Source organism: Phaenicophaeus curvirostris, chromosome 7 (assembly GCF_032191515.1).
Source record: "Phaenicophaeus curvirostris isolate KB17595 chromosome 7, BPBGC_Pcur_1.0, whole genome shotgun sequence".
NCBI classification, from domain to species: domain Eukaryota; kingdom Metazoa; phylum Chordata; class Aves; order Cuculiformes; family Cuculidae; genus Phaenicophaeus; species Phaenicophaeus curvirostris.
In genome coordinates this window covers 33,429,837-33,450,833 of record NC_091398.1, presented here as the reverse complement: position 1 = coordinate 33,450,833, position 20,997 = coordinate 33,429,837, and the positions used below count along the sequence as shown (strand labels likewise).

General features: G+C 37.3%; 1 protein-coding gene across 4 annotated transcripts in view; it reads left to right on the top strand.

Moving 5' to 3' along the window:
* DPP10 (dipeptidyl peptidase like 10) overlaps nt 1-20,997 on the top strand; it is a 486,525-nt gene that overhangs the window by 451,852 nt on the left and 13,676 nt on the right. For all 4 annotated transcript variants that reach the window (XM_069861516.1, XM_069861518.1, XM_069861517.1 and 1 more), the window contains exons 13-19: nt 1,252-1,359; nt 4,669-4,760; nt 6,328-6,375; nt 7,057-7,178; nt 11,233-11,280; nt 13,311-13,409; nt 13,518-13,587. In XM_069861516.1, coding sequence (XP_069717617.1) covers nt 1,252-1,359; nt 4,669-4,760; nt 6,328-6,375; nt 7,057-7,178; nt 11,233-11,280; nt 13,311-13,409; nt 13,518-13,587 — 587 coding nt within the window. The remainder of the gene's footprint in view (nt 1-1,251; nt 1,360-4,668; nt 4,761-6,327; nt 6,376-7,056; nt 7,179-11,232; nt 11,281-13,310; nt 13,410-13,517; nt 13,588-20,997) is intronic.

Below are 20,997 nucleotides of genomic sequence, written 5' to 3'. Positions count from 1 at the left end.
AGTTAATTATATGTTATTTTATAAGCTATTTAAATCCATTCCTTTTAAATCTGAATACTTTTTAGGATCTTAAATTAATTTAAGAGCTGAGGATTATAGCAGTGTCTATGTAAGCATTCAAATGGCAACTTGCTTCTCTGATAGTGGGAATCCTGTCAGCATCACACAGAGAACATTTTGCTATCTAGCTGACCATGTCAGTAATAGAGAGAGATACGCACTTCCAGCACACAGTTCAGCCCTACAAACTGAAACACTTGTCTGGGCTTTGGAGGCAATATTCCCTTCAGTTGCTGATCTCTGCATTCACTTAAGAAAGCACTTAGATGACCAGCTGATTAGCTATCTAACGCTTGGATAGTTAAAGATAGGTCTGATTAATCCCACTCCAAGCATGTCCTATATGCTGTGCTGATTTTTTTCTGTTTAAAAAATAACATCACTAAATTAAACTCAAAGGAGTTCAAAGACTAGAGGTCATATGAGCTACGATTAGAATGCATAAGAATAATATTTCTAAATTCATACTCAGAACAATATGTTGAACTAATATGTCAGCAAATTATTCCATTTTCATAGCTTCAGAAGTGCTGTCCAATAAATGGATGAAACACATTCTGTTTAAAATACATTTAAGGCTACATTTTGCAGTGTGCAAATGGCAAATCATTTTTAAAAATACGTATTTTTATAGCAACCCATTTTCCTTTAATATTTCTGTTTAAAGTTAGACATGGAGAGATGGTATCACATCGGGCTACAATTTATGCTAAGACCATGACTCAGAATATCACTGCAATATACTATACTTACTTTTTCCATACAATTTTATCAAAATCAGTGAGTGCTAAGCATGTATATAGTAATGTTTTGCTGACTCCAGGCCATGAAAACATTTGTTCTCCTTGTCACTAGTAGGACTTCTCCATGTCATTAGTTGTAGGAATGTAAAGTAATGTGTCCTGGAAACTCCTATTGTGTTAGGGATGAGACTGCCAGACCTTTCATTGGGAAGGGGAGTTTTGGTAAGGACGTGCTTTAGGACAAGATTGTGCAATGGTAACTACTGTTCTGAACTATATATTGCTTTAACCACCACATTTTTTGTGGCTCTTAGGAGTATATATTTGAAATCTAAGGATTTTTCTCCAATATTCCTATGAGCACAGCAACTACCAAAACCAAGGAGGCAAAAAAATTAAGCTGATGTTCTGTTAACACGTGACAACTAACACAATCTTATGTTTATAGAATGAAGAACCAGTTTTCTCCAAGGACGGTAGTAAGTTCTTCATGACTGTCCCAGTGAAGCAAGGAGGCCGGGGTGAATTTCACCACATAGCCATGTTTATTGTTCAGGTACGGGTTTTGTTCAGGCTATTTTTAATATCTTAGTGTACATCTAGGACTTTTACTGAAGGCATATGACCCAAGGAAAGGCCTGCACTCCACACACTTGTGTGATGGTAATTTGTCCTGTCCAGGCTGTCACTTGGTGCAAAAAGACATAATTATAACTTCCTCCACTGTAAGTGGAGCGTTCTCTCTCTTTTCTTAGACCTCTGCTGTGGTGACATGTAAGGTCTGTAAATGAAAGGTACTATCAAAAGTACTATTTTTTGAAGAGTTCATGTTTTATTTGTATCTCTAAGGAGGAGCAGAGATGTTTTCATGTTAAATGTTTCTGTCATTAATGTTTTATAGGCACAGAAATTCAAGACACCTGCAGAAATACTCATTTTATCCTCATTAGATACACTGTATATACATAAGCATAATTTTAAATGTCAATTCAGAACATTCAGAGTCTGGTCTTACACACAACAGTAAAAGGAGGCATTACCCAAAACTTAAATTTTTTTGAAAATTAGGACTCTTCTTACCCCCCACAACATTTTCCAGTGGCTTCCATTCCCTATGATCATTCCTTTTTCCAAAGAAGAATTTGAATGAAGGTAAGTTTGCACCATGACTTTAAAGGTCACCAGTTTGAAGTTGTGATGAACTAATAAAGGAAATTGTGCCCTGGAACAGAACACTCCAAGGCATCTATTTAAGTCAGCAGAATATTAATGCAGATACTTTAATAGAGCCGTATGACATAGGGGGGATTATCAATGTACTCAAAACATCAAAATAGCAGACTTGGCCCCAGGTAGCTCCATTATCTCCCTTTATGACAGTATTCTGGTATAAACATTATTAAGTTTGAAATATGTTCACAGTGTACTCTAGACAGAACAAGAGCAGAAGAACTTTAATGAAAATTTAACCTGAAGAGGCAAGTACAAGATACTCATTCACTAGAGTAAAGATATCAAGAAAGAATCAGAAAAGGAAAAAAAGGTTTCAAAGACATGTCAAATTCTATCTTCTAAAGAAATGAATAACTCGGATGACAATCTGGTAAAAGTCTGTTAATATAGTGACCACACATAAAATCACAGTAGAGCAAAACTGTTTAGTCAATCGAGTCTTATTTTGATTTCTTTCCCGATATGAGTAAGTATTTTTAAAATACATGAAAAAAATCAATAATGTAGATCTGAAAATTAATTTGCAACATTCCCAAGGATGTTACAGATGCAATCAAATTTACCTTACACCTAAAGGCTCTGACATTTTTCCCTACTAAAGAGCCTAGAAAATGTAATTCTAATTCAGGAAAATATTTAAGCAAAAGACTAAGCCCACTCCATATACCTACTTTTAAATACACATTGGAATCCCACCAGATTAACAGTATAGTATTCCAACTCTTTTAGGCAGAATTAGACCTGTGGATACTGCACAGCTCCAAAAATCAAAAATACTTATATTTTTACTACAATCGCCATGAATACACAAGTCTCAGTGATGTCGCTAATGACAGGTTTGGCTTTGAGTATATAGCTGCTTCTGAGAAGAAGAAATGTGATATCTCAAGTATCAACCATTATTCATCAAGAAACAACATTCTACGTGGTAAAGGGGCCGATACAGCACAATAAAGGACAGAAAATGTGCTTGTATGGTGTGTTTTACACACTGCATTAATCTGACTGTCCATTATTTCTAAAGCAAACTTGGAGGCATAAAAAATGTATTAACCATTGCAGACAAAGTCTTTTGTCACATCAGATGTTGTCACCTTGTGACAACAGGTGCCCTGTGGAATTCAAAGCAGTTGGCAGGTCACCAGTAGCCAGGTGATCCCATTTTTTTCGTCATGGAGTTTGGATAACACTGGAATTTGGCATTCAATTCCTCATTATTTCTCTGTACCACTCAGCACAGGCATCAGTTCACTAACAGAAATCAGCGTCCAAGCACAGGAAAGTTAAAACACAGAACCATAGAGAACATACAGTGGCAAAGAAGTACATTTCAGTGGTTCATTTTAGATTAATTTAATTACTGGGGCTTATTTGTCAATCTTACAACAAATGCTGACAAATGATAGTCTTTCTTGGGCTGGATTTCTTTGGTCTTTAGAAAAGCATGTGTCAATGATATAATCAAAGCAGGTTAGCATAGTCATCTGATTAAATCTTGCAAGGGGAGGTTACTGTTTAAAAGTTTACTGTCTGTCATGTATTACTTTCTGAATGCAGAGGGCTAGATGTGTGTTTTATTGTTTTCAAATGCTTGTAGTAACTTATGAAATATTTAAAACAATCTAATCTCAAAATGGGATTGGATCATGTTATGCATCTAGAAATTTCTTATGTGGGGTTTTTCAACTCTAGAAAGTCTCTTTTATTCCAACCACAAAATAAGAATTTTAAAGTAACTTTAATGGATCAAGGCAAGAACTTCCTGCAAGCTTCATAAATCATGTATTATGGCTGTAACCTTGAAAAATAACCATGTTTATTAACGCTTGACTGGGCTTTTTATTGCTGTTTCTTGTTAGATTCTGTGATCTCAATATTTAAATATCTCTTTAAACAGTTGCAGCTTCCCTCTCTCTAGATAAGACACAGTCACTTAGAATAAATCTCTAATATCTATTTTAATCATTCCTGGAGAGAAGACTGCATATCAGAACCTTCCTGAACAAGGGAATCTACATATGTACAGTACCAAGCACAACGTCACAATTTCGTTTGGTACTTGCAAGACTTATCATAGAGTTTGTTCCTTGTGGATCTATTAGAAAACAGAGGAGTTCTCAGAGACTTGTTTCTACCTTGCCAGTTCCAGACATGTCTCATAGGTGTCCTTGAGCATTTTCTGCTTTCTGGTTATTGCTGCTGATGATGTAGAGCTCAGAGTTTACAGGGTACGTTTCAGAAATGTAGGGATGAAATAAACTCTTTTTACCTTTATGACTTGTAGGCCACATAAACACTGAGGCCAGTGTAATTAGATATGGACTGGTGCTCTGGATTCACAGGGTGCAGGATGAGAAAGCACCATTAGATCCTCTGTCCACCTCATTTTTAACTGAAAGAAAAATTTTGATGGAAACAGAAATTATTTTAACGACTTTGGGGAGTTTATGTACGAAATGGAAAGGGACTAGGAAGTTCAAGCCTGTCAAAATGTAAGGGGTTTGATTTAAAGATGTTATGTTGCACATTAAAGTTTAACAAGGTGTAATCAGTAACAACAGGCAGGCAATCCAACCAGATGAAGAAAATTATAGCAAGTAAAGTGAAAGTTAATATTTTCATTTCTCTCTAGGCTAAAAGTGAACAACTCAGTGTGAGGCACCTGACTTCAGGCAACTGGGAAGTTATCAAAATCCTGGCGTATGATGAAAATACACAAAAGATGTAAGCACAATTTATTTGTTTATGAAAATGGCTGAGTTATTAAAACAGAATCCATTTAACTGGAAATAGTGTATCTATAATTAAGTAACGCTATTTCTTTCATTTGTGATCGTGACCATAAATTTTACACTTCTGAGTACATAAAATGCAGTTGTAAGACTATTTATCTGCCAGCATATTACTGCATGCATTTTTATGCAGAGGGAAGAGGATTATGCCGTGACATCACTTGACTCGTGTTATTTTTTAGGTAAAAAATGTCAACACACAGTATGGCAATATTAACGTTTTGGTGGCCCTTTCGTGTATTCCAAAAAGTAATCATAGTAAACTTTTAGTACTTGATAAAACCCCCAAATCCTCAGTTTTCATGCTTCCTGGGTTACTGCATGAGATCTCTGGACTTTGTTTGGGGATCTGATTCAACCTCATAAATTCAAATTATATAAAGCAATTATCCAAATACCTGATTTATGGTTGGACTCGATGATCCAGTGGGTCTTTTCCAACTTAGTGATTCTGTGATGCTGTGATTTTCACATTTTCCAAAGCCCATCTTAGACCAGTAGTGAGAAGTAAATGCAGCACATACTTGATGATTTTGGGGAACAGTAAATAACTGATACAGAACGTCTGAGGGCTCCAGATAACTTTAGTGGGTCTTTGTTAGTCTTCATGTTCATCTGCACACAGCAAAAAATAAATAGATGTGCCTAATTCTGTTCTTCAAAATTAATGATATTTCAACAAGGACTATTTTGAATCTGCAATAATGCTGTAATCTCCAGTGCTACTGGAGGAACACCTTTTCTGGCCAGTCCTTCCATGGGTTTAGAAAATATATCTGCAAGGAATTTCTTGATACTTCTCCAAAGTTCAGATCAAAAAATGAGGTGCAGTCAGACTGCATGTGAGTTGTCTCAGCCACCTGAGAGGACCTCCTTAACCTCCTTCTGCCTCTCAAGCAGAACCTTTGTGGGGATTATCCCCTGGGATGCACTAAAGACTCACCTTGATAGTCTTACAGCAGCTCTACTAAGCCTCTTTTCACGAACATATCCTTGTCTGTAAACCATTGATTAGGATGCTAGCTTTTGTCTCTGTGTAAAGAAAAATCATTCTACACATCAAAAAGGCTCTTGGGTATCGTAAGGTCTATTGTGTTTTATGATGTAGTTTCATTGTGACCTTTTTCTACTCTTTGGATTTATATTGCAGACTATTAGAGTGAAGGAGAAACTTTCTCTTCCATATTAGTAATATGCAGAAAGAGGTCCTGATTACTATTGGAGCTCCTGGGAGTTACAGGAATTAAACAGAAACCATTAAATACTCTGTCACTATTTTAATATGAATTCACATAGCATCTGAATTAACTACTCTATATATTGGGTCTAAGTTTAATCTTGGAGCTTGGGGTTATATATAGGTATTTGATCTTTATTTATATTTGGGAATTTTTAGCTTTAAAAGAGCTATGTTTATGATGTCTCCCACTTCTTTAAACATCACTCTAATGAGACTTTTTACCAAATTGAATTTAACTTTGTTTGTCTTTTGTGCACAGTTATTTCTTAAGCACTGAAGAATCCCCAAGAGGAAGACACCTACATAGGTAAGTAGTACAGGGGGCTGTATTAACAGCTTCTTCATCCTAAGCCATGAATGCTGTATGATTTGCTGCTCTGAGGCTTAGGTAATCATTTCTATCATGTAAAAATTAGTACAATTGAGCTGTAAGAAGGGAAGAATCTTTTTTTTTCAAAACTAAAAATGCCAATGGTATTTTACATTTTTAAAGAAACAGAAAATGTTTCAGAACAATATTATTTTAGCACTTCAGTAGTCCTTTATAAGCATCCGAAAAGCTAAACCTAAATAAAATACTGTATTTTTAAAAGTAGTGAAAAACTCCTGAACAAAAACAGTATTTATGGGATCTAATCACACAATTTAAAGTGTGCAGGCTAAGCACCTCCTCCTTACACAAACCTCAGTGCTGAAATCTGAAGTTAATGCAGCTATTTTTCGTGTCCTACTAATACCATTTCCCTGCAGCACTGATATTTATTGGAGCCTCAGTCCTGCTTAGGGCAGATTTTGGATCCTGTCCACATTTCCTAGTTTACAGAACAGCAATCCACTGAGTCATCTGAAAACATCAGGCACAAAATGAGACAGTGATGTTTGGCAAGTTTAGGGACTGAAACAGGTGTTACCACTCTGATGAGCTAATTCTTGGTTTAAATTGTATTTTATTCCAATGGAAAATGTTTCTGATCATTTTTTTCTGCAGTGTGTCAACAGTGGGATCATTGAATCGTCAGTGTCTCTCGTGTAACTTCTTGAAAGAACAGTGCACTTATTTCAGTGCCAAGTTTAGCCCCATGAATAGGCATTTTTTACTGCACTGTAAAGGTAGGTCAAATGCACAGCGTGTTGATGTACTTACTGTATTTACTTCTGAATTAATGTATTGTTTTGAGAAATGCATTAGAGTGGAGTCTACCCTTTAGCTCTGTAGCGGATTGCTCAAAGTTCTGCACAGAGCTTATGATAAGACTGTAAGTAAAGGTGTCTGTGTAAAAGCTAAATAAGAAGTGGTATGAGAGAGTTGCTCCAATCATAATCTTTTAGTCCTGTAGAGGACATTGACTTTCAAGTTTACTCTAAATAAAAATCCTTCACAAAAAATGTGGAATTTATAATGGCAGTACTGTGTTTCGTAGCACTTTCGTTATATTATGTGTTGATCTGTCAAGGAGTGTCATGATAGAAAGAGGGGTAACAGTTTTAAGCTGGCAGAGGGAAGATTTAGATTAGATACTAGGAAGAAATTTTTTACTGTGATTTTCCTGTGAGGGTGGTGCGACACTGGCAGAGGTTTCCCAAGGAAGTCATGGATGCCTCATCCTTCGTGGTGTTCAAGGCCAGGCTGGCAATGTGATCCAGCAGAAGGTGTCCCTGCTCAGGGCAGGGGGGTTGCAACTGGGTGGGCTTTAAGGTCACTTCTGACCCAAACCATTCTGTGGAAACCATTCTATGGTTTGGGTCAGAACCATGGTTCTGTGATCTTGTTGAAAAATGAGGGTCTGCTTTCTGCAGCACTGTGTCTCTACGTGTGTTTACAAGTGTGTGTACAATAAATCTATGCACACCTATATCTGTATCTACCAAAAAAACAAGTACGGTTGAATTCACATAGACACATCCTCTTAATCAATATAATTGCAATAAATAACTTCTAGCTTTTTTGTTGTTAGCTGCGCTCCAGTAGTGCTACATAGCACCAGTTGGGTTCAGAGCTGGTATGTATGAACAGAAAACTAGAACCATCACACACGGAGAAATTTATAACATACACTTAGGAAATGAACACTGATAAATAAGTAAGATTATACGAACAGGTTCCGAAAAGCATGATAATGAATAAAGTGTATATCTAGTCCTGTTGACCTTGAAACTTGCAGTATTTTACAAATGTTTTCCCAGCTTTTTTGCTCAACTAGCATTAGGTTGAAGAGTAGAAGAAAGTTCATCTGAAATACATGTGAATAGCCCATTCTATTTGCATACATTTTTTCTATTTCTTTTGCAAGTGTACATTTTTTTTGCACAAAAATGAAATATATGCCAGTTTGAGAATTGAATCTATTCAAAACAACAAACTATGAATATATATTGGCTAAAATAAGGGTACTTTGTTTTGTTTGTTGTGGGTTTTTTGTGGAAGTTCACCTATCATTCATAGCTGATTAGAAAAAAAAATCCTATACAGACTGTGCGGTTTATACGTGGTTAAAGCTGCGGCAAAGTTAGGGAGCTAATCCTGAGTCTCTTAAGTAAGGTCAGCATTAGTAATGAGCTCCTCGTGGTTCAAGCAGAGTTTTCTCTTGTGCTTGACTTAGTCCCCATGGGGAAAGTCTTAGATTTTTGCAAGAGGGAGAGTTAGTAAATTGGAAAGAGTTTTTTTGCCCTGAATCAGCAATGTACTAGGGTCCAAAAACATAGCATCTTATTATAATTTTAGCAAAGTATATTCAGCCTGCAATTTTTAACATGTTCCTTTGATATTAAAATGTGGATGCCAGTGGGAGGGCAGATGAAACTGAACACAAGCTTATGGTTTTCAGTGACTTTGGAGGTGACAGTTCTCTTTTTGAGCTAGTAAGACTGTAGATCTTCCTCCCAGGGACTAAACCTACACTCCAATGAGTTGCAACCAGTAGACTGCCCTAAGCTGTGGGTGTTGGGCGGGGATGATAAACCACCATCATTAAGTTTTCCTAGCTCTAACATCACTGTATAGTTGTCAGTTTGGAGTTATTCAGAGGTGCTCTTGTGTGTTTCCTTAGAGCTTGACAATAACAGCATCAGTGTGGCCCCCGTGTGCTGCCACAGCTCTGAAAAATGCCTGTGGTGGGCAGATAGTTGACAGCACCAAAGCTGATGGAAACATCACCATAGAGCAGGTATTAAAACTCTTCTGCAGAGAGTTGCTTGTAAGAGTACAAGGTAGACTGCTTCAAGTAGACAGATGACGCCACAGCTGGTTTGCCTGGAAAAATCCTTGGGGGACTCTGAACTGGTTTGATCTATACAAGTTTCAATACTTCCACCTCCCGTTTACCCATAAGCTCCTTTATTAGGGTAGTTTTTCCTTCTTAGTTACCCTCAGCCTGGAGATTTGTCACAGTATACCAGCTGAATCCATCTCCAGAGACTCTCCACAGTGAGGAATTCTTTCTAGCCTAGTAAGTGGAGGATCAGCTCTACAGCCTCCCAGTTTTCGCAAGCTTGTCCTTTACATTTATTTTCCATGCTGCTTGTGGATTTTTATGTTAGCATTTCATAAACACCAAGAGATGTTAATCTCTTCACTCAAATTAGATATTTCAGAAAGGGAGTAATTGTTTTTCCCGCTTTATACAACAGGAAATAAGTTGTGGATTTAGTGCTAGTTATAGGAGGTCAATGGGAAATCCAAGTGCTGTGCTTAGTTCTGATGAGCTGTAACACAATGCCTGTAACACGTCTGTCTTTCTTCTGATCAGCTGTTTAGTCTACTATAATCTTCTTTTTTCAAAATCTGTCATCATCCTTCCATCATTTAGTACTCCAAATAGAGCTGGCCTGGAAAGTGCTGATGGTTTCACCTCCAAAAACTGTCTTTCTTAAATCAGAATTCAAAGCAAAATGACAAATTCAGAAAAAGTAAAAAGAGCTGGGAAAACAAAACAAAATGAAGAGAAAGAGACTGCTGAAGACATTATCTTTTGAAGAGCTAAGGCAGAAAGCTTTGATTTGTCAGCAACCTACCTCTAAGATTTTTGTCAGTAGTCTCCCTTGAGGCAGAGAGTGAAATTGATAAAAATCTTCCATGGAGGCTATCAGAGACTGTGAATGGCATCATGCTGTTTATTTTGGGTATTTACATTTCCCTAGACTCATGCCATAATTAATTGAGAGAGACAACCTCCTCAGGATCGCTCAAAACACATAAATTAAGCTCTGTCTCTGAAATGCTTTCGGAGGGAACCTTGTTTTCTCTAAAAAAAGAGGAGTCTGAACTCCTAATTTTGGAGGGTCCATGCATGGGGTCCTCAGGGACTTCAGCTTTTCTGCGTCGTCCTTCCTAGCCCAACAGTGACTGCCTGCATGTAATCCAAACTCTTGTCTCAACAAGATAGAACTAAGTTTCCCGTGCACAAATTCTGTGTTAGGGATGGGGTTGCAACATTTTCTTTTGCAAGTTTGTACACTCAGCTGTACTTCTCAGTATGCTGAATATTTGGTCACCCCAGGTTTCACATGCCGTCTTGTGTATTTGCACAGTACTTACTAACATGGAAAATTATTTGTGGTGCTTTTAGTTTCTCAGTGGTTCAATAAAAATATAGTATCTGATGTTACTGTGACGTAAGATTAGATAACATAACACCTAGATTTAACCATGATGCTCTTGATCTTCCAGAGCTGAGGTAGCAAAAGAGCTTAAACTGTTAGGGAAGTGAAATACATGATAGTTTTTCAGCACCTCTGTAGCTTTTCCAGACAAAACATGAGTGAATATTATCATTAATTCACTTTCCATTCAACCTAAAGTTGCTGTTTATGAATGTCAAAGTGCTGTATTTTAGACAGTGTTGTTAAGTGCCTCTGTAATTTTTTTATTCTTCACTTCTGGCTTAAAAATGGAGGTTAAAAAAAAACCTCGGTGGAGGGGTCTAGACTGATTGCTGAACAGGCAGAAGGCAGTTTCTGTTTTATGCTTTATTACTACTGCAGTCTGACCTGTGTCCTTCCCAAGAGACGCCAGCGGAGTTACTGCTGTGTTTGAAGGGAAGCACATGTACAGAGCTTCCAGGATCTGGCCTTATGTAGTCATCAGTGTTCTCATTCTTTGCTATTGACTGTAATACTAAGTACTAATTACCCTATAATTCCGGTTTTTCTTCTTTCCTCAAAACAGGGCCAGGCATTCCAGTTGTTAGCGTGCACAGTACAAGTAATACGGAAAGTGAGTATTCCTTATGGGACAGATACAGCTTGATATTGTCCTTGATTATTTTAGTGTGGTGTGGGAAGGGGAAAGGCAGTTACAAGTGAATGAAACCTAATAAATGGCTTATTTATATAGAGATCTATTAATTACTTTTTAGCAACATCCACATCTGCAGATGATAAGAAAAGAAAAACTTTTCCAGGCTTTTCGTGTATGTTTTGTGCTAAGTGCGTACCATTCATTTTCTGTTTACACTTGAGTTAATTATATGGCAGGTTGGTCTTCATCCATTTCACTTTTTATGTAAATTATGGTGCCATTATGATACACCATCTGTATTTTTAGAGATGGTTTTAAACTTACAGTCCAATTATCCTGAAGTAAGGTACAGTCCTTGGACAATTCATCATAAAATCTGACCTACATGCAATGAACTTAGTCCTGCTCTTACATTTCTCAAATCAGAGCAACTCTACTGACATTTTCAATGATGGCAAATCCAAGAATAAATCCTTTTTGAGGGTATTCAATACATATTCATTTTCAAGTTTTCCTTATTTCTTTCTGCACATTGACTCCAAATCTGTTGCTGTTTCCTGGCTGCTCGAGGTGCTTTGTAATGGAAGATTGTCCTTTAGCAGCAGAATTTTCCTCACTTGGGTATTTCCCTGGTGCAGTGGAGGTAACAGCTCTGCTACCGCCAACTCCACTGTGGCTCCAAGTAGCACAAAGATGTGAATTAGAGGAAAAGTGGACATATTTCCATTTAAAACCACTAAACCAATCTTTATGAATCCTCATTTCTTTCATTAGATGATCCCCAGGATTCTTCCCAAAGTCCAAAAGTCCTGAACTATATACTTGTCTGCAGCTCTTTGTCATGAGCCGTCCATTATTCAGCCGTAACAGTGGACCTAATGTTGCATGTTGAAGCAGCATGCTGATCAATAGGATCATGCTATGAAGTATTAATTAAGGTCTGCACTTTTGCTTCTGTTTCTGGTTTTTGTTTTGGTTTTTTTTTTTATTATCACTGTTAGTCACTGTTTACTGCTTAAAGTAAGTTCATCACCTTTTGTAAAGCTACTCAGTTCTATGAAGGGAGACTTTTGCTCCTTATTACTTGCAGCTAAAATACTGTTGGTAGCGAATTATTGTAAAAGAGATTTTCCTACAGCATCTTAGTGGAAAAGAAAGTGAGTGAGGATAGACGGACGTTGTTGTAACAAGAAGAAACCAAATAATAAGAGAGATAATTTACCAATAATGTTTCAGTGGAAGATTAGATTATCCTCTTCAATGCATAAAAGAATGATTAAGGATTACTTCAATTATTCCATCCTCAGACTATAATTATACCATTTTGGTTGACTGCCCAGAACAAACAGTTTCCTTAGATTATCCATTTTGGCCCTAAGTGGAGATTTTATTGTTTAATAAAAAATATCTACATTTTGGAACTAAGATCAGTAATTTGAGTAGAAAAGAAAAAAAAAATAAAAGATCTGATTAATTATTCTTTCATGTGCAAAAGGATCACTTCAGATCTGTCTGCGGCTTTAAACCAAACTGAAGTCTTACTCTTGGTTGAAGTACAGAAGACAGATGAAGATATGCTGTGATCAAGTAGAACTCTACTGACTAAATATTGACTTGGAATATGTACCTTGAAAGGAATGCCTTGGGTCTTAGGATATTGCCGAGCACACTAGCTTTTCCCTGTAACAGCTGCTCATAGTATTTGTCAGGGATGCAAGTATCCACATTGTTCATCAGCAATTTCATTTTCAGTGCATAATGAAAACAAAGCCTACCAAAGCCAGGAAATGGAATAAATGTATATGTTTTGAATTAAGCTGATTGCTCAGTTCCTGAATTGCAAAGCAGTTGCGTTTTACAAAATTTATTTACAAAAGGACTTAATTATCAAGATTTATCATCACACATTTGTCTCTGTCTCTTTAAATTTTTTTAAATTTTGATTTATTTTTTATATGATGATTCTCTGTACCTTTCAACTTGCTTTTTCTTCCTGTTTTCTACAGAGTTTTATATTTTGGAAAGTAATGCTGTGTTGAAAGAAGCTGTTTTTAAGAAAAAGAATTCCAAGACTGAAATTAAAATGCTTCACATTGAGGATTACGGTAAATTTGGCAAAATGTTATTTTACCACACCAAAAGCTTTCTTAGAATGTTACTGTTCTTCATCTGTGTAACTACCAGCCTTTAATGTTTTGCTCTTTTCTTAAAAGAACTCCCTTTACAGTTGTCACTGCCAAAAGATTTCACGGATCGAAACCAGTATGCCCTTCTGTTACTAATGTAAGTATCTGTGTAGAATCACTCAAAATAATTAAAAAGTACTTCATAGAAAAGATTTAACTCTGTAATTAGAAAATGACAGGGGGTTGTATTTTATTGGAAAATTACCTCATGGATTTGAGTTGATGTTCTTGGGGAGGTTTTGTTACAGGTGCTGTCTGATAGGGGTGACTGGGGGTTTTTTTCACCTTGTCAAACCTAGCTCTGCTGTGTTGTACTTTTATGTACATGAGGCACTGGCCCTTCTGACAGCGTAGCTGAGTAGTTTTGCAGTCTCTCCTGGACACATACCGATCCCTACCCACACAGGATCTCATTCAGAGCGTTGGGGGAGGGAGGGGTGTGTTCCCTCTTTTTATCCCTGATAGAAATGGGCAGACAGTCTAAGAGGGGCTCAGTTAAGATGCATAAAGTGAAAATGCTTTTAGGAACACTGGAAAGAACAAAAAAATTTTTTTGAGCATCAATGGCTGAAGGCATTATAGGCATGATCCAAAGTCTGTTGGTGTTTGTAGAAATCCTCTGTGGGAGAAAGAGATACTCCCTGGCAACCTGCACTGTTCTTTTAGGAAGAAATAGCATGTGTATTTCTTTCAGAGACAGTCAGCTTTTACCTTGCACGTCTGCAGAACGCAGAGCAAAGAATGACAGCGATCATGAGCATACCTGAATCCCACCTAGGAAAACAGGTGGTAACTGGCTTGGGGCATAATTTGTTGCTCTCCACCTGAGCTCAGCATGTATCTGCTGTGGGTATAGAGGGCTTTCCTGTACCTTCAGGTCTTCTTCCAGTCCCTTTTGGAAGGAACTGATGTGACTTTCACTAACACAGATGTTGCAGTGCACTGATAAATACATGGAAGTGCATTAGCAGAGCTGTATCACCTGAAGCAGACCTCCCCTTAGTGACAGCAGAGGTCCTGATTGCTGCCTGTCAGGTCAACTTTACAAGCTTCAGCTGCTTAGTGATCCCAAATTCCACTACCCAGACAAGATCTTAGATAGTAGCCCAGGGAGGTATTAAACTGCTTATTTCTAAGTCCAGTTTGTGTTTAAAACTCAGAGGTTTTTGTTGTGGAGCTGTGGGGGCTCTCTGCTGTAAGTGGTTCACGAACATGTTTTTCTTGTGGAGAAATGGGACACATAGATAATTTTCTTTGTGCTGTATTTTTGCTAGCTTGATTTTGAAGCATTAGTATATTTTAAGCAGCTTTTTAAGTGTGCCAGAGGCAAACCAACTCTGTGAACTGACACCAGGAGCTATACAGGGAGCTGCAAAGGCTTATGTTTATTCATTTTTTTCTGAGAGTAAGAAAACACTAAACTATCAGCAGTAATGCTTTCCTTTTTAGTATCTTAGTAAATACGTAATCTGCTATATATAGTTATGGTAGAATATGAGGTTATATCCTCATGCAGAACTTGGACAAGACAGGAGGGAAAGATCAGAAGCTTTGGGATAGCCAAGGGCAAAAATGACAGGGGGAAAAAAAACCAGCTAAGGAAAAATACTATTATTAAATGTTTTCAACTATCAAGAGGTGAACTAACTGAGATCATTATTGGGGTAAGGTCATAATCTAAACTTAATGAAGTTGTCAGTATCCAGTGAGCAAATAATTTGGCCAAGTCATAATGTATGGATATAGTTTTTAGTTAGGCTTTTTATTGATGATGTGCATGTGAGATAAAAAGGAAATAAATCCACTTATTAATACAGACTGTGGTATCTAAATTTATAATATGGAGACTTTACTTCTTTTTAGTTAAATCCTTACTTTTGCAATACTGATTTCTCAATGTCAGCTTTAACTGGAGTTATTTTTAGAAAACACGGTACACTAATGAAAGTATGAAGCTAAAAATTTGAATCTATCCTGGTTCATGTAATGTTGCATGCATTGTGTCCCCCTTTTCCCTACAAGACAAAGAAGTTGTATTTCTTCAGCAGCTTTTTACAGACTTTAAACTAAGGTTGCCTACAATCCTTTTTTTTAGTTAAAGGTGTCCCCAAATGAGATATAAAACTGGAAACTGTCACTGAAGTTGTGGGAGGCTCCCTTGTGGGATGATTATTTGAGCCTAATAAATTCTGTCTAGCTCTTGAGAAAGAACGATCGGAAATCTGTGTGCATGCAGAGGGTAATTTATTGACCCACACAACTCCAAATTGATGTCTTAAGGTTTATTTCACTATCAGAAGTACTACTTTCAAAAAAAAAAAAAAAAGGAAGTATTCAGGTCCAAGAAGAACATGAAGCTTTTACAGCAAACGCTGATTAGTTGTATGTATGGTATCGTTTCCCAGATATTTAACTTTCCTGAGTCCCAGAGTGGTACTATTTGGACTGACTGAGAAACACCGTGTTCCTACTGCTGGAAATGTTCAACAGGAATTGTACTAGTGGCTGATAACAAGTGCTGCCTTTCATATTGTTCAGCTGCATCTACTTTGTTTCTTACATTCTCAGCCATAATACACTTGTCATTGTGTTCCAGCTACTGAAAGTTTGAAAAACAGTGCTTGCTGATGTCCTTGGTAAGAAGTTTGGTTTAGTTGTATATCTATTTTTTTGGAAAGGAGATTGTGTGTAACGTCTTGATCCAGGCAGCATGCACTTAGATATATACAAAGAGAAGATATATATCTGGAAAAGTGAAGTATTAGCAGATAGGAAGTGGCTTTTGCTTTCCATCTCAGTAATACAGTAAATTTGCAAGGACTTAAGAAAAAGAGAGGGTGGGAAGGGAGGTGAGGAAAAGAGAATGTGAGTGTAAGTATGAAATTTGTCTAATATGTCTCTGCAGTGCAAATTAAATGCCTAGCTAATTGCATATAAACTTCTAAGTGCATATAGGCTTTGTCCCCTAAGCTGGAGAGTAAATATGGCTATAAGATCTAACAGTTCTGACTGGCTGTTTGGCTGCAGTGATCACTTCAGAGTTACTCCAAGGTTCTATTGAAGATCATCTTCCTTGTGTCTTACATTTTGCCAAGATCTTGATTGCCTGTGTGGTATGATCTCTGTCTGCTGAGTTTTTGTGCTGGTGGCTGGTTTCACTGGCTCAGAATAAAGTGGGTTTTGATGGCTGAGGTTCATAATTTTACTGTGAATTTTCAGCAGCAGCAGCTACTTCTATATGGTGTTTGTATGCTCTTTGAATCAATGAGGCTACAGTTGCCAAAACAGGGAAATAGATAAAAGGGGAGAAAGTTTGTTATTATTTGGGTTTGATTTTTTTTCCATTTTCTAAAAGCTTGTGGCCATTTCAAAGGTGCATGATTATAATAAAGCTTCTGTATTCATATAAGGGTGCCTACAGATAAATTTCAGCTTCCAGCACAAGGCATCTAGGTGTCTGAGTGTTAAGGCTGAATCCTGGTAGGAAGTCTGTACCAGTGGATTCTGGTCCTTGTGTGAACTCAGTACAGCTCCATGCAGACACAAGCTCAACTTAAGGACCAGGCCCTGAATATCCTGTACCCTTCATCTTAAGGATTTTGTGAAATTCATCCATTATCAGTTGCAAAGCATATTGCAACACTCAAATGAAAAATTATTGTATTGCTGTGTTAAAATGTATGTCATCTGTATGGCCAGACTGTCTAAGTGATCAGTCTCCTGTAGAAACCAGTTATGTCTGCTAGCACTATTTTTCTTTCCAGAATTGTGATGCATAGGCCATAAAATGCTAAATAGAGTATAACACTCTCCTTTCTTCCATTTGTTCTCCTAAACCACTAATACATTTCACACTCAGTTTGCTTCTGATGTAATACTTGCAATGTAGCTATAGATTAAAGGTGTACAGTAATTGCCTGGAAAAGTGATTATCGTCTCTTTTCTATATAATTAAGATCAAAGTTTAAATTTTGATCCTTGATTTTCTCATTATGGTTCACCTTACTCATTAAAAATGTTGGAAGATACACTCCCTGGTAACACACAGGAAATGATTAAGTAAAGACCCTGGCATTTAATCTGGATAATAAGATGAGAAGTGATAATCATTCTTTATTTTTTCTTAAATATAATTAAACTCATTCCTTCAAAATCTGTAGATAATGTATCATACCTGTCAGCATTTATTATTTAACATCATTTAAAATTGTCCCATATATAAGTGGGTATTGTAAAACTGAATCAGTGGAGAGATTGTTCTCATCTTTGAGGGGGCAGGAACAACAGGTATTCTCCGAAGTAACAGCAAATTGTCCCCAAGAGGTTTCTGTTTGTTTGTTTGTTTGTTTTCTTATATTTTGGTAATAAACAGGAATCAACTCACCTGTTATGGAAATAATGAAAGATTTAGGGCTTGCAGTTTACACCTCCAGTTAATACACTTCTGGGACTGATAGTGAGATAAGACAGAAGGGTTGGAAATGAAGATTTTTTTAAACACCTTTGGGAATAACTCACTAAATAGACTAGAAAAACATGTAGAGAAGCATAATGCAGGTGTTGGGAAGTACTCAAGTTTGGAGGTGTGGTAACACTTTGCCTATTAATAGCTGTCTAGTGTACCTTTCATTGCAGCAAAGTTCTTACTGGCAGCTGTTGCAAGTGAAGGCACAGTGCTTGGCAACATGGTGAATTATGAAAATATGTGATGGATTTCACTATTGTGTAGTATGCTTGCAAGGAGGACATCCCCGAAGGCCTTTTTGCTTGGCCAGTTCTTCCTCTGTGAAAAAGCTGCAAAGTTTACTTTTTTGGGCACGATCAAGTCATGTGAATGATTCACTAATTGCTTTGTTAGCCGTCCACATAATGCCTGTATTCATCCTGCCTCTGCCAAGCATGGCAGTGTTTCACAATACAAATATTTGATGGAGAATCTTGTCTTTTTGCTCTTCTAGATTTTCTTCTCCGTTTTTGAACTTCTTAATATTTTTCAAGACCCAGAGGGACCCAGAGGATTTAGCTTAGGCAAAAAGAGGGGTAGAGTGGAAGTTTACTCCAGCTGTTTCATTTGCAATTGTAGTCCTGATTCTGTGGGCATTGGTGGACCTGTTCCCTCCCTTTCTCTTCAGTCTTGTCCTCAAAAAAGTCATGGGAAATAGTTAAGCTAAGATCCCTCCTCTTTCAGCCTCCCCTACCTCCATTACCCCACAGCAGTACATATCTTGCTATGTAAATAAAATGCTCATTTAATCTTGGAAAAAAAACGCCAAGAGATTCAAAACTTCAGCTCTTTTTCTGATGATGCAGGATGGCGTTACATATCTTCGTCTCAAAACTGCAATTTTAGAATCTTCAGCCTCAAGGGTTTCAGAAAGATATTTTAAGAACAATTTTATCTTTTGAACTGTGCTGTCCACTTCAGTTCCATCTGTCACGCGATTCTGTCCTGGTAATGGAATCACTTCTGGCGATGTGTTCTAATTTGTTTGGCTTTATCTGCAGGGAGGAGTTGTAAACATAATATCTATTTTTAGTTGCAGTCTGTTATGTCTAAACAGGGTATATGAACAGAGAGAAAACATTTGGAATTTTCTGTCCTCAATATTTGAGGCTGTTTAGGTTCCCTGTTTTTTGAGCAGTAATGATGGGTGTACTTTGAAGCTGATGCTTTTAAAAGAGATACTCTTGAAATCTGAAAATGAAGTGGAATTTTCTATTATACCAGTTTTGCAAAATGGTGTTTTTTCCCCATGCAGTTTTACCCCAAGAAAAAGATGCCTTTTATCAGTGATACTTCTTTGAATAGATTTTACCCTCTATGTTGTAGTCTTTCTCACATATGTTTTCTGTATGCTGCAACATATCCACTGTTCTGCAGAAAGAAAAGAGACATGTACTGGAAATTAAGCAGTGATGACAGCAGCTATTTGCCATGTGTCTTTTAAAATTGTTTCCTCCCTTCCCGTGTCAGCCTCATAACTTGTAGAATTCCTATTTAAAATCTTGCCACTTAGTTTTTAAATCATGCAAAACCTGGAACAAATTTTGCTGCTGTCACGGTAGCAGAGTGGCTGAGGAGTATTGCTCAGAGTACAGCAGCAACTGCCTCTCTGGTAATGCTATATTATTCCCTCTAGACTGTAACTCAAGTTGTGAGCAGAGACTTTACGCTTTTGGCTATAGAATCTAAAAGAACAGATTCTTCTTTTCCCAGCAATATGTGAACTTACGATGAGCTGCGCCTTTTTCCAGACAGTCTGAGATATACGTGACTGGCTTGCAAGAAGCATACAGATTACCCACTGAGGTCAATAATATTGGTGTATTATTGATGACTTCTAGCTGTTTAAATGGTACCTCAATGGTGAACTTCAGCAATATGCCTGAGTCGTCAGCAGTTGCACTGCCACAGTGGACTCGTAATCCAAGTGTAGTCGCTGTTGAAGACACACACCAGGCAGCTGTGAACCTTGAAAGACAGGAGCAAAAATAAAAAAGGGGAAGTGAAAGTGCTGTCACTTAACAAGAAAATAATCAGAAAGAATTAGGCATATTTTTCAGCTGAATTATTCTGCTTTTGTTGTTTGACTCTGGATGTGATGCTCCTTAGGGAACCTTTGAGGGATGTTAAGGAGCTTGTAGCTCCACATAGCCCATTTAGTGCTGGCTTCAATTTTGCTGTAGTGCTTTGGCTAGTTCATGGTTCCCTTCTGGTCATCCATGGTCAGGTGGGAAGAAAACTTCTGCATTTGTATTACACCCAAACGTAAATGACACAAATTTTGTTCCAGGCTTACTAGTGGTGTCAAGAATTAGTTCCATGAAGAGAATACCACTGTACAGTAATTAACAAGTAAGCAGCGGTGAGCATAGAAGTCTGATTTTTGAGACAGCTGTGAATCCCAGGACAAACTTCACAAATTATTGTGCTGTAGTATCAAACTTGCTTAGTTACAGAGAGCACAGAGTGATGTTCAAACTTGCATAAAGGATTAATACCTTGCAGAAGCCCCATTTAAAAAGTTAAATGTGGGGCCTAAATGGTGCTTAGAATATATGGTTTCTCTCTGGAGAATAGAAGCACACCTCAAATAATTGGTATCATTTTATAGTAGCAGCTGAAGAGTAAAAAGATCTTCTGATGCTAATGGGAATTTTGACATGTACCTCAATGGAAATGGCTTTAAATGCCTGTCACAGATTACTTATATGGACATTCTTGAAGTGAAGTAGCCACTGGAAAATTGCTTCCAAAAGCAATACGTCAAACAGCTCATCGTGCAGGATTGGAAGATGTATAGTGTTTAAAATGTAAGCCTAAAAGTAGCCCATCTATGCACTAGAGAGAAAGAGCTTGGGAAAATGTTCTCACCCACTGAGGATCTTGCTGAGGTTCTGTCTGTTGTTCCTTTTTTAATAGAATAAATTATCTGAGGATATAATCTTTCATTTAAAACTCTTCTTGGTTTCAAACACTTGCTAATATAGAGAAAGCCTTACAAAG